Source organism: Silurus meridionalis, chromosome 11 (assembly GCF_014805685.1).
Source record: "Silurus meridionalis isolate SWU-2019-XX chromosome 11, ASM1480568v1, whole genome shotgun sequence".
In the NCBI taxonomy this organism is placed as follows: domain Eukaryota; kingdom Metazoa; phylum Chordata; class Actinopteri; order Siluriformes; family Siluridae; genus Silurus; species Silurus meridionalis.
In genome coordinates, this window is record NC_060894.1 from 19997074 (window position 1) to 20010691 (window position 13618).

The following is a 13618-nucleotide window of genomic DNA, read 5'->3' on the forward strand; positions in this document are numbered from 1 at the left end:
CTGTGTGAAGGCCACTACCATGAATCTTTCAAAAAGCGACTGTCTAGCAAAATAACAAGATGTGGGCGTGAAATATTGGCGTCTCCATGGCGCATATGTGTTCTATTGAGACGGAGCCAGGAAACGTCAAAACCGAGATTCGCCACCGCATGAGTATAAAGACACACGATCGAGCTCTATGGAGACAAAGGGAAAAGCTATTCTGAGAAACTTGTCAAAGCTGCGAGTTCATTACGCAGATGAAATAACCCCGAGTTTTGAGGGAAATGCGATGAAAGAAACCGTTACAGATCACTAAACCCGATTTCTCTGTCTGTTTAAACAAGGCATTTTAATGGTGATGTGATATGCAGGAAATGGACTGGAAGCTACAATGTTGAAGAGTATCTATAACAAATGGCAAAAAAAAATAAAAAGTAATCTGGTTAACACTCATGAGCAGCCCAAAAATCCCAGGCTCCTGTCTACCTGAATATTATAGTAACGTGTTACATTTGTGGTAGCCATTTTCAACATTTAGCTCCCATTTGCTGTTATAATAACCTCCGCTCTCCTGAGAAGATGTTCCACCAGATGTTGGAGTGTGCTTGTGGAGGTTTGTGTGAGATTCATTCAGCCACAAGGGTTTTAGTATAGTCAGGTACTGATGTAGGTGAGGTGAGGTGAGAAGAGGATAGGAGAGGAGAGGAGAGGAGAGGAGGCCTGTCGTGCAGTCAGCGTTCACATTCATCCCAAAAAGGTGTTTAAATTGAGGTGAGAACTTGCACCTATGTAAAGCATATCTTCAGCTGGCTTTTGTGCAGGTTTGAGTCTCCTAGATCAAGTGAAGAGAAAATCTAATCCTACCACATCCAAATACATCCAATGCAACTTTGTGGTAACAGTTTGTGGAAGAACCAGATATGGATAGACCACGTATTAGACCATATCACTGTAAGCAGACAGGCTGGATAAAGCTTTTTTGCTTCAGTGTTATGCTTAAAGCTGTTTCGACCTTGACCTCTGGGGGGTGACAGAAATACCACAGCAACCAGGCAAATTCATAGAGCCGAGCTCCTTTATGAACTGCTGTAACAGCTACAGTGAAAAATAGAAATGGGGGGGAAAAAATAAGAAGAAAATGCCTGTACCATCCGGTAGGGATGCACCGAAACTGTATTATCAGATGGAGTAAATGTTTCCGATAACAGTACTGACACCAAACCATTACTTAGTATTAATCAATTAATCCTTAAATCACAGTACATTTTGTTTTCCTGTGTTTAATATTGTCCGTAGTGTGTGGGCTGAGGGTTCTACTGCATACTGTACATACTGTATTATCTACATATTTATACATACAGTGGTGTAAAAGAAAAAAGTCCTGACCTGGATCCTATTGAGATGCTATGGAATGACCTTAAAAAGGCGGTTCATGCTCGAAAACCCTCCAATGTGGCTGAATTACAACAATTCTGCAAAGATGAGTGGAGCAAAATTCCTCCACAGTTATCGCAAGTTATCCCCAGGTATCAGGTTTTAGGGGACAAACACTTTTTTCCACACAGGGCCTTGTAGTTTTGGATTTAGTTTTCCCTCAATAATAAAAATCTTTATTCAAAAACTGCATGTTGTGTTCACTTGTGTTCTCTGTTACTAATATTTAAATTAGTTTGATGATCTGAACCATTAAAGTGTCACAAACATGCAAAAAAGAAATCAGGAAGGGGGCAAACACTTTTTCACACCACTGTATATATATATGATGTACAATGATGTTTTTGACAGTCATGCAAAAGTGTAGATCGTAGTTCTGGGAATTTTGTACAGAGCAGCGACTGGAGTCGTGTTCATACTGCCCTCATACTGGGCTACACTCTTGATTTTCACTTCCATTGTGGCCATTATTACATCGCTTTCATTTCGTCCCACAGCATCACATGGTATTGGATGACCGTTCTGCGTAAAAGTGAACGCTCATTGATTCCAGTATCAACCATCAATATAGTAAACACCAGTCGATATGAGTATACAGTGGTGAAGACCGTACCTGTCCATGAAGGTCTGTGTTCAGCAGCATTAAAGCACAAGTAAGGCAATGCACTTCGTCTGCAAAAAAACCAACAAAAACAGATTCATGCGTGAGTAATTATTCAGCCGTGGCTTTCTCGGGCGGCAGGAGAACGGTCAGTGCGATTACACACTCAGCTTGAGGCATGTACTTCAAAATGTAATTTTCTCCATGTTGCCTTTTTTTATATGCTGCATTTTGAAATTGTAACTTGAAGAGCCTGTAAACATGCAGATCTCATCCATCTCTCTACTGGGCCAAAGTGTATCGCCAGTTCCATGGCAACAGTCTTAGCAACAAGGAGACCGTTTTAGCTTTTACCATCTACTGGTCACACAGGCTTGTTGTTACCAAGACGGTTGCTACGGGGGAGACATGACACTCAAAGCATCAAACGTAGACAAACGATACCCAAGGCATTAAAGTCTGATTTTATTAATTGTTCAATAGACCGGGGGGGGGGAATACTGTTTTGAAATTCTGTTCATCTTTTTTTTTTTTTTTTTTTACTGTTTAAAGGGTAAATTGTTGGAAAGGTTATCTCTGTGTGACCTTCTGCTAAACCTCTGCTCGTCTTTCCGCTGTCATTTATCAGCCTGAGCTGAGCAAGCGTGATACTACCCAGTTAATGGCTAATACCCCTGTGTACTTGGGGTAGAGTTGATCTGTGGGTAATCTATAGGCTGAGTGGGAGGGAAGAAAGCCATTAGGTGCAAAGGAAAAGACTGAGAAACTGGAAAAATTCAAACTTCATTGTTTACAAAAATCTTTACTGAAATTGAAATGTAAATAAAGCAGTTGATTATCTTAAGACATTAACATTAGTGTTCTCACTAATAACTTTTTAATGAGCAAATGTATTATTATTAATTATTTAGATTTGTTTATCTATTCGAATAAAAACTTCAATCCTTTCACACCACATTTGATAAAGAATTGAGAGAGTGTAGTACCTTGTGAGGCGAGGATGGTGGGGTTACATTGATAGTACCTATTAGAAAAGTGGATTAAAACCCGCTCTCGTTCCTGGGTTTCACCCATTAGTGCAAAAGCTTTGAGAAAGGATCTAAACAAAGGGGAAAGAAAAACAACAACAAGAAAACAATAATCCACAAAATCTTGATGCAAAGCGTTAATACAGCCAAACAATCAGAGCTTCAACTGAGCAATCCGAATTCAGCAAAACCATCTGTATGATAATAAAAGAGTGTGAAAGGAGTGTCTAATAGAGGTCGAGCGATTCATCGGTTTTGCAGATTAAATGGCGGCGATAGTTTTTCCGGGTTGCGCTATAGAGTACGAGAGTGGCCTCTAGAGGAGAACCACTGACACCACGTGCTGTTTATTTCAAGTGTCTTTTTTTTTTAATGAATTTTGGCTGTAACTGTAATTTATTTGGATTTATTTACTTTTTGTTTTAGTTTGAATGCACGTCTTTTATTTACCTTAATATTTACTAATATAATTCATATATTTATATTTGTTTCCTTTAGCACATTTTCATGATTCAGTACTGTTTTTTTATTTGTTTATTTTTTAATAAAATGTAGTAGTATTTGACATGGAGTGTTATGTTTGTTCATTTTTATATCCATTATCCATTTTAAAAACTATTGGTTGAGTAATTTAATTCAAGTACGATTTGACCTACTGTAGCTATCGGTAAAATCAACTACCTGTCGACGTCTAGTTTCAAGATAATCAGGACATTTTCAGATACAGAGTAATCAGATGACTTTGCTCTCCTGGTTAAATGAGGGTCTGTTTTTTTTTTGTCTAATGAATCAAGTCAAGTACTTCTTAATAACTTGTACGCCAAAAATACCCTTAACATACACTTGTCTTATAAACAGGAAGTAAGCTATTGAGGCTATTTCACGGATTTGACCTGGCAATGATCTGATTTATTTTTAAATCAAAAAGTTGATCTGTTTGCTACAATGCTAACTCTGTATAAATCCTCCAGGGTGAAAACCTGCAGTAATGATTGCTGACCTGCTATAATGCAAGTAAAAAGAGGATCTTATAAGCTCATTATTGTTCCACAATATTGAAGGTAACCATAAACCATATACTATAGTAAATAAATTGCTATGGTATCAAAATAATGCAGGATGTGCTGCCATTGGAAAATTAGCCCACTTTTAGAACCACTTGTCATGCCATTTTTCCCATAAAACAGCATGGTTTTAATCCTAAATATAGGGTTTTATTATATACACTTAATTTTTTATTCATCTTCAGTCTACTATAACACTACATTGTTCCAGGATAACTGTAATAAATAAACCTGTACATGCCAAAACCACAATAAAGCTTTAGTCTGATTTCGAGGAAGAGCCACAGAGCCCGGCTGGAAAAGTCAAGTGTCCAAATACTTTTGTCCGTATAAGTGTATTTAGATATCTGGATTGAGGATTGTGTGCTGTAATGGTGTCTACCTGAGCGACTGGTCCAATGTCATCCCTGTGAATTCAAAAAAGTGAGGTACTCTTCGGCAACCATCTTGCTGAAGTCGTTACTGTTGGAAGACAAAGAAAGAAGAAAAACAAAAAAACTATTGATATCAGGATGAGGTGTAAACACAGCGTCTCCATTCGGCTCAACTTCGGAGACGTTCATGAGAAACAATACGCTTTTAATTTAAAGGGCGATGAGGGCTGAGTGAACAAGGGCCCTGGGCGAGGACATTCATTTACTGCTTGTTAAGGACAAAAAGACAAATTAGGATAGAAAGAAAGAAAGAAACAGAAAAGGACGAGAGGGAGGAGTTTGCACGAGACAAGACAACAGGCGAGAGTGTGAACGAGAGCGAGAGAGAGAGAGAGAGAGAGAGAGAGAGAGAGAGAGAGAGAGATTTATATAAACGCCTACACAGACTTCCACTGCACCAAATCAAACCCATGACATCAAGCATGGAGGGAAGGGACTGATGGCTATACAGGAGGGTGGCTTTGTCCTCCAGACCTCTACAGAGGCTATTTGTGTGTGCGTGTGTGTGTGTGGGTGTGTGTGTGTGTGAGAGGGAGGGAGAATGGGGGGAAAGAGGAACAGAAAGATGGAGAGAGAGAGAGCAGCTGACTCAAACCAGCAGGCGGACAGGAAAAAAAAAAGAAAATATTTTAGACCAAGTGTGGGTTCATGATGTTCACATTTGTATTCAAAACTCAGATCTATAATCTCAGATTATATTTATTTTATATATTTTTTGCATTATAACAATGGTGAATCCAATCCTGAACCAGATCAGAGATTGGACTTCATGATCTTGTATTAAAACAAATCATAAACGTACCCACACATAACTGAAAAGCTCACAAATTAAACAAACGCGTCGCCTTGGCAACAAGCAGCGCAGAGCAGCTCGGTGTGCTTTCAGAAACACGGCGAGGCCGCGTGATGGAGAAGTCGGTACGAGGACGTGGTGATGGAACATCCTTAATTAGTGAAAAATGCAATATAGAGCAGATAGGATGCAGATAGAGAAACAATGAAGGTCCTGTGAGGAACCACTTTGGAACCCGGGGTCTATATACATATATATACATAAGTATGGTATGAGGTCAAAGCTCTGTGGGTAACATATTGATCTTCTGATAAGAAAGTTGTAAGTTCAAATCCCAGCACCACCAAGCTGCCACTACTGGGCCCTTGAGCAAGGCCCCTAACCCTCAACTGCTTAAATATTGAATAAATGAAATAAACTGTAAGCTGCTCTAAAATGCAAAAATGTCTACACTAAAGTGCTTTCATTTACAGGTGAACATCAAAAATGAATCCAATGTTTGCCCGATAGATTTTTTCTGATTTCGCTGATCAAAATAGCACACAAAAAGCATAATAAGGATACGTCAACTGACTTAAACAGAACAGCCACGGGAAGAAAATGTCCAAAAGCAAAGAAGCGTCTTGAAATAATGGACATTTTCAGTAAAAAATATCAGACATATACGATAAGAGAAGATAAAGAACTGATTTCAAAGTGCACTCTGAGTCTCGGACACACCGTGCGGCTGTGTTCATTTCGAGAGGGAATGCCGAATTATTTCCGTTTGAGCCGAGGCCTGTAGATTGGAGATAAACAGCAGGTGTCTGAGCGCAGTTTACGATATCAGAGATCAGACTTTAATTCAGCTTTTTTTCTCGGACATTTGTCATGGAAATGAATAAAAATAAATGTGTGATACCTTTTGACAGTCTTACTTTTCTGGAACAAAACCCCAGAATGTTACCAAGAAAGAAATATTTCATGAATATATTGCTGGTGGCTGATAAAAAGAGTAAAAAAAAAAAAAAAAAAAGAAAAGGTTATTACAGGACAGTCCTACCCGAAAGAAATGGCTGGAAATCACAATGGACTAATTAAATGGAACCAATTGTACAAAACAGCATTTGTAAATCATGAACTGGAACAATTTGCTTTACACGCGGCAAAAATACACCAAATCGGCAACATCTCAAAACCTGATTTCATTTTTGAACCAAATGTATGGTGTAAAGATAAAATTGTGTTTGTGTAAAGCAATAAAATCCTGAAATTATATCCTACTCCTTAAAAGAAATATCCCAATATCTCGCCTTGCTTACAGTATCACAACATATCGTATCGCAACCACTGTATCGTGATGCGTATCGTATCGCCAGATTCTTGCCGATACACGGCCCTGATACGTGCGTAGTTTTCTCTTTTTCTGATTTCTTTTTTTCTATATTTCTGATGAGCATATGTGCAGTAAACAGTGGGTATATGGATATATACTGATATGTACATATGCGTGTATAGATGTGGCTGTACCTGTTTTAGAACTGAATGCACTAATATTCGATGTCTGACGTACATCTGATGAGTTCTTTTTCTATGAAATTTGACTTTTATGTTGGTTTTTATTCTTAGAATCGAGGTTTTCTTAGTGCAGACTGTAAAAGGCTGGAAATCAGCATGCAGAGAAAATCGTTTAACGGAGTCTACCTCAAATATGGCTTTGGGAAGAATGTCAGAAAATGGGTATAAACACTGAAGCATTAATCAGCCTTCTGACTGGAACCTAAGGGCTTATAGACCACATGCACATCTGTCGGCCCTTCGCTTGTGCCATGATAGACTTTGTTATTGATCCATAACCACCCAGTTGTATGTCAATGTCATTTATGTCTGGCATATCATTAAATAAATATTACTCAACCTGTAAATATTATTAAAACTGTTTATTAATACTTTTAACTTTTAGCGTAGGAACTGTAACAAATGGACATTGGGTGTCACCCAGAAGATGATGAGTCTGGTTCCAATTAAGGTTTCTTCCTCATGCCATCTCAGGGAGCTTTACTTTCCCACTGCCGCCACTGAATCGATCAATAGAGTTAAACGCTTTATATACATGTACACACACATTATATATTGTATGATATTTACAATTTTAAGATAATCCACGACCTGCTGTTAGTTAGGTTCCAAATGAGAGCGTTTTTAACGCCAGTCTAGCGATTTGGAGTTTTTCATTTTATGTCCAGCTTCAAGAATTTCTCTTAAAGGTGAAAATCCTGACAATTCCGCATATCGAGAGAGTAAATGAATGAAGGATGGAAAGAAGTTAAGACATTTTTTAAAGTCTGCTGAAACAAGTAGAAGAGTTAAGTAGATCATATCTTTAGAAAACTAAATATTTAATTGTAAAACACATGCACACACTTATATGCACGTCTGTATTACCTGAATGGGGTTTTACTATTTAATACGTTTCACTTTTTTTTTTTATTTAATCAATTTAAGTTGCGCCAAATTCATCAATGAAATTTGATTTATTGAATTGTGCATATATCTGCAATCTGTAAAGCTGCTTTGGGACAATGTCCATTGTAAAACAGCAAAAATTAAAGCAATACAAATACAGCAAAAAATCAGTGTAGTGTCCGAAAAGGAAGTCAGAAACCTCGTGCATGGAGTGAAGCTGTTTCAGCATCAATGCACGCAAAGTGAAGCGTGTTGCATTTTACATATCAAACGAAAACTACTGCTTTGGTTAAAGTCAATAGGGGATAGGTGTTTCCTCTACTTGTTTTTGAATTAGGGAGGTGGCAGTGACCAGTGAGCTGAAAGTCATGTGATAGTACCCAAGCCCAAGTTCTTCCTGCAGATTCATCTGACCCTGAATATAAAATGATAAGACGCTAATGAACACTTCCATGGCTTTGTATGGAAACCTACTTCAGGTTGGGTGATCAACAAGGATCATTCGAATCCAATCTCAATTTCTTTTGGCAGTTGTAAGCGGAGAGTATTCTTCATAAAGTTGAAGATCAGCAGTGACTCATATCAAGCAGCAGAAGCCATTTATATATATATATATATATATATATATATATATATATATATATATATATATATATATATATATATATATATATAAACTTTAACTACTGTATCCTTCAAGGCTTTTTCCTAAGGTCTCATACTTAGAATTGCATTTTGCACTCCAATGACATACGGATATAAAACCTTTCGGCAGTATTTCACCTTCAGGTTTAATGTGAAGTGGCTTGGTGACTATTTGAACCCTATTAAAAGAATAAACAGAAGGGTGAGGAAAGCAAAGCGTGAATGATGTTGCTGTACTGACATCTGCTGCACACATCAATGACTTTCTTCAAACGGTCACGGATATGCTATCCGTGTGGATTGTGTGAGCTCCTGAACATCGTGTGTGGCACCTGATGAAACCATGTGATACGTGAGCACATCTCGAATGAGTCAAGATGTGTCAGACCAGCAGGTAAGACACGGCACGTTGGCGTTCGTCCTGCTCTGAAGGTGACTGCGATGCCTGGAATTCAACCTTACAATGAATTTCATGGGAAAGTGTGTGTGTTTTTAATTTCCTCACTTCTTCCCCAGGTGCTTGGCTACGTCACAGCGACGGAAGCCCTCCAGGTGGTAAAGGCGGCGCGCCAGGCGTCGTGCTGCTTCCTGGTCGCTGCGGTGCCCGTTGTTCAGTGTGTCGTTGCTGTCCTTCTGTTGCTCGGTGCTGCCCATGTCCAAGTCCCAGTCTGACAGCACGTCTTTCAACCCCTCATCGCTGCTGCACAAAGAGACGGAGACAAAAACATCGGAATCAATCATTATTCACTCTGTACTGTAATTAATATCACAGTCTACTACACTGGCTCAGCACAGCAGTATGCATGAACACTTTTGCATTTGCGTGCAGAACAGTACACCAGCAATGATGGAACTGTAATGAATGGACATTCGGTGCAACCCAGATGAGGATGAGGTTCTCTTTTGAGTTCGGTTGCTCTCAAGCTTTCTTCCTCATACCATCTCAAAGAGTTTTTCTTTGCCACAGTCGCCACTCGTTCACTCATTAGGGATAAACTTACAATTAAAAGGAACAAACTTACAGGCACTAAATGTATATTTTTTATACCAGAGGTCGACTGATTCATTTGTGCTGAAACTATTAGTGAAAAGCCATACAGACAGTTTTTCCGGGTTGCATTATACAGAACGAGAGCGGCCTCTAGGGGCAAATCACTGATGCCACGTGCTGTTTGTTTAAAGTGCCTTTTTTTATATATATATTTTGAACTGTTTGTATTAATTTAAAGTGTTACTTTTGACTTATGTCTCATTTTTCTCAGTATTAATAGAATTAACATTCATTTTTTTCATTTAGCACATTTTTGCGATTCAGTACTGTTTCTTTTTTCTTTTCTTTTATGTGATAAAGTTTAGGATATTTTACAAAGAATGTTATGTTTGTTTTTTTATCCATTTGTTTTACCATTTGTTTATTTGCTCCAAATAAAAATTAATTCAATTGAATTCAATACTACAGCATACAAAACCATTGTATATATCTGTGGGCTTCCAACTTTGTGCCAACGATGTATTTTAATCACCAAACAGGCACATTAAACCACACATACACCATTAATATGTTGTAAAGAAGTGCTTCGTGTGGACCTGCGATGTTTCAGTCTACCAAACTATACGTACCGATTGCTTTTTATCGGAAGGTACAATACTCTCAGTTTATTACGATGCAAAACTGTCAGTTGCAGCCATCATTCTCCTCCACATCCTAATCTATATTCTCCACTAGCAGCTACTTTATGGCAAGTGTCTGACTGACAGGCGGAATGTTGAACTGAATATGATGTAACCCGATGAAACCTTGTGACCGAATCACGTGTTTCAGACAGAGATGATATACAGTACGCTGTACTGGGGTCAGCCACTAGCATTTTTACCCCTCATTATTTACCCTCATTACACCCATCATAATTGATTCATTGGTACTAGACCAAGCAGATACGCAGTAAAATCAAAGCCGACATTCGTAAACGGGGTTTGCAGAGAAATTATCGTGCGACGATGCTTCGCGCCTCATGCCGCAAATCAGCGCCGAGAGAGATTTAAGGGATTTAATTATGACCACTTTAATATATTTATTCCATCAGCCAGTAACACTATTTCAAACCCAGACACACACAGCTCTAATCCAGCCAGAGTGAAAAACTAATCAGGAGAGTGACATTATTCAACACTAGATGTACTTTTAATCTTCACTGACATCCTGCTAACAGGAGGGGAGAGAACCGAACTCGGCCCTAACGATGTGATCTAATGATACATAAAATGCAGCTCAGACTATTTAAGATCGACCCCCAGCCCCACCAACTTCCCATAACTCCAGGAGAAAGCAATGAGAAGCCAGGCATAAGCAATGACTCCTTTCCAACACGGGTACATATGCGACCCGAAACCGCTTGATCTTTTTGAGGCAGTTGGTTATTCCGGGTTCACACTGTGCGATGATTTTTAATAGTCCGACCGTACGTACATGATCCCCGTGTCACACTGTAGAAAGAGTCTAAAATGTTCGGACACTGCAGGAATTTCATTGGAGGAAAAGTAATGATCGGCTGTCAGTCAACATGTCAATCCAGATTAGAGATTTTAGCCTCCGATTGTAGGAGTCTTTTGGGATTTGCAAAATTTGTCTCAGACAAACAAATTGTGGCCAAAATCGCACAAGATTTGCATAAGTGGAAACGCATCAAAACCGTTATTTAACATCAAAGCTCAAGAGAGAAAGAGAAAAAGAGGGCGAGAGAGAGAGAAAGGGAGTGAGAGAGAGAGAGAAAATTATTAACAATGATAAATTTCCTCTCAAAATGAAAGAACGACTAGAATGCAAGCGAAGGACGAGTGCTTTTAAGCGTCTGTCGATCACCTGCGAAATGAACGTGGGCTCGATTGGGGAGCAACAAAAGGAAAAAAAAAAACCTCAGAGAAACAGTTCTGCCTTGTTAAAAGGAGACACAGACTTCAAGCGAACAGGAAAGAAACAGTTACTCAATTGAGCTCTCTTACAACAGTGTTGAACAGAAACGCATTTCAGAGCTGCAGAAGGCCACAGTATACCCCGCTCCTGTCAGCCAAACACAGATATCTGACGCTACAATGGGAACACACTTATCAAAACTAACCCAACACTTGGTCTAATCTTCAACGAAACCCATTAAAGCCTTCAATTTCTGTACCTGACAGGAGCCAGAGGTCATTTTCAATCTGTCTACTAACACAAATCTTTCTGTGTTTTCTTAAGGTTTGTGTTGTGCATTCCGACATGCTTTTCTGCTCACCACGGCTGTAGTGGAGGTCGACCAAAAGTGGATTTTAATGTAAAATAAAAAATGTCACATAGTACTGCAATATATCACACAAAAAAAAACTGTACGAAATCATGAAAATGTGCTACCCGAAAGAATTATAGTAACGAATAAATATAATTAATAAACGATAAATAACGTGCGCTTCAGTGATTCGCCTCTAGAGGCCGCCCTCGTAATGACAGCAGAACGGAAGCCGGAAAAACGATCTGTATGGATTTTTGACAATAGACGATAGTTCCAGGGAATTAACTATCAGTGCCGATTAATCTGCAAAACAGATTAATCGTTCAACCTCTAATAGGTAGCTAACATACAATTCCTGTGATTCAGACCAGTCTAACCATTCTCTTCCGATCTCCTTCATCAACATGCTGCTTCTGCCCAAAGACCTGGCACCTGGCACACGTTTTTCTTGGCACTTGTATATGTACACCATACACACTGATGTGCGTGTTAAAATCTCAGGAGATCAGCAATTTCCGTAGTACTCAAACCAGCCATCTGGCACCAGCATCAACACCATGGTCACGAAGAATCATTCTGATGTCTAACATGTTTGAACTTTAACAGAAGCTCTTCAATTGCATCTAATCCTATGTACATATTAGCTAAGATTTAAGTAAATACAAATCGATTTTATATTTAAGTGCTGGCATCCTTTTTTGACAGTAAAAAGCGCATGCTCCTAAAGGTTACACAACAGCGCCATCTTCAGACCATCCTGGTCAATAACACCAAAACTCTGTTTTTACAATTTTTTACAATAAAATTCTTTCAAGGTTTCACAGGCTCTTCTTGGAAAATCCCTTCGAGAAAAAAAAAAAAAAAAAAAAGCTCTACCAGGAGCTGTAGGGAAAATTCTTAAACAGCAAGAGTGCAAAAAACATTTAAATGACATTTTGAAGTGTCAATAGTGTCAATATAAAATGTTACCAAGTCTGGAGAAAACCAGAAGGTTTGCATGTGTGTGGATGGGACGGTTATGCAAACCTTCTCCTTAAAAACACACTGCATAACCAAATGTTGTGTTCAAAATAAACATCTCCATTGCAAAAAAAAAAACAAAAACAAAAAGGCTAAACTTGAGACTGTACTAGAAAATCGATGCGTTCTGTAATTCCTACAAGTGAACAGAAAAACAGACGTGAACATATAATTACACTTTCTGGCTCTCAGAGATGCGCAGCATGACCGAAAGCCTGGCGCTGAACGAGACACAGCAGTCAAGAGCTCCCTCATGAGGACACGGATATTAGACCTGACCTCAGCTCCACCCGAAGAAACGCTGTGCTTGGAAACGGTTTCGTCATCTCCTTATCCATTATCCATGTAGAACAGAGCAGTGAGGGATCCTCACCACATTCTCGCTTCGAAGAAAAGGCTAAAGCGAAGATGAATAAAAAAAAAATACGACAAAGAGGAGGAGATTGAGATCACTTTCAGTTCCTGAAATACGAACGAGTCGTAATGTGTCATGCACTGAGACAAAAAAAAAATAAAAACAAACACTTCCACATTTTCATAGAGGACACAACTGACAATGTACTACAAGGACACCTGATCATCAGATGTTCTTTTTGAACATCCCATTCAACGAATAGTCTCCATTTCCTGTTACAATTTCCTCCACTCTTCTGGGAAGAGGTTCCACTAGATCTTGTGGAGATTTGGTGCTCATTCATCTACAAGGGTGTTTAATAAAGTCAAGTACTGATGTAGGTGAGGTGAGGAGGTCTGGGGTGCAGTCAGCATTCACATTTATTCCAGTGGGTTTTAAAAGCTCTTCAAGGTCTTCCACCTTAATCCATGTAACCAGTATAGCTTCATGAAGCTAGCTTTGAGCAACATATGGTCAAGCTGGAACAGGTTTGGGTCTCGTAGCTCAGAGAA

The 13618-nt window shown here is 38.9% G+C and overlaps 1 protein-coding gene across 1 annotated transcript in view; it reads right to left on the reverse strand.

The window, feature by feature from the left end:
- Positions 1-13618, reverse strand: part of psd3l (pleckstrin and Sec7 domain containing 3, like) — a 116894-nt gene that overhangs the window by 53534 nt on the left and 49742 nt on the right. The window contains 5 exon segments of the mRNA XM_046860455.1: positions 2030-2088; positions 3004-3116; positions 4492-4534; positions 4537-4571; positions 8932-9126. Coding sequence (XP_046716411.1) covers positions 2030-2088; positions 3004-3116; positions 4492-4534; positions 4537-4571; positions 8932-9126 — 445 coding nt within the window.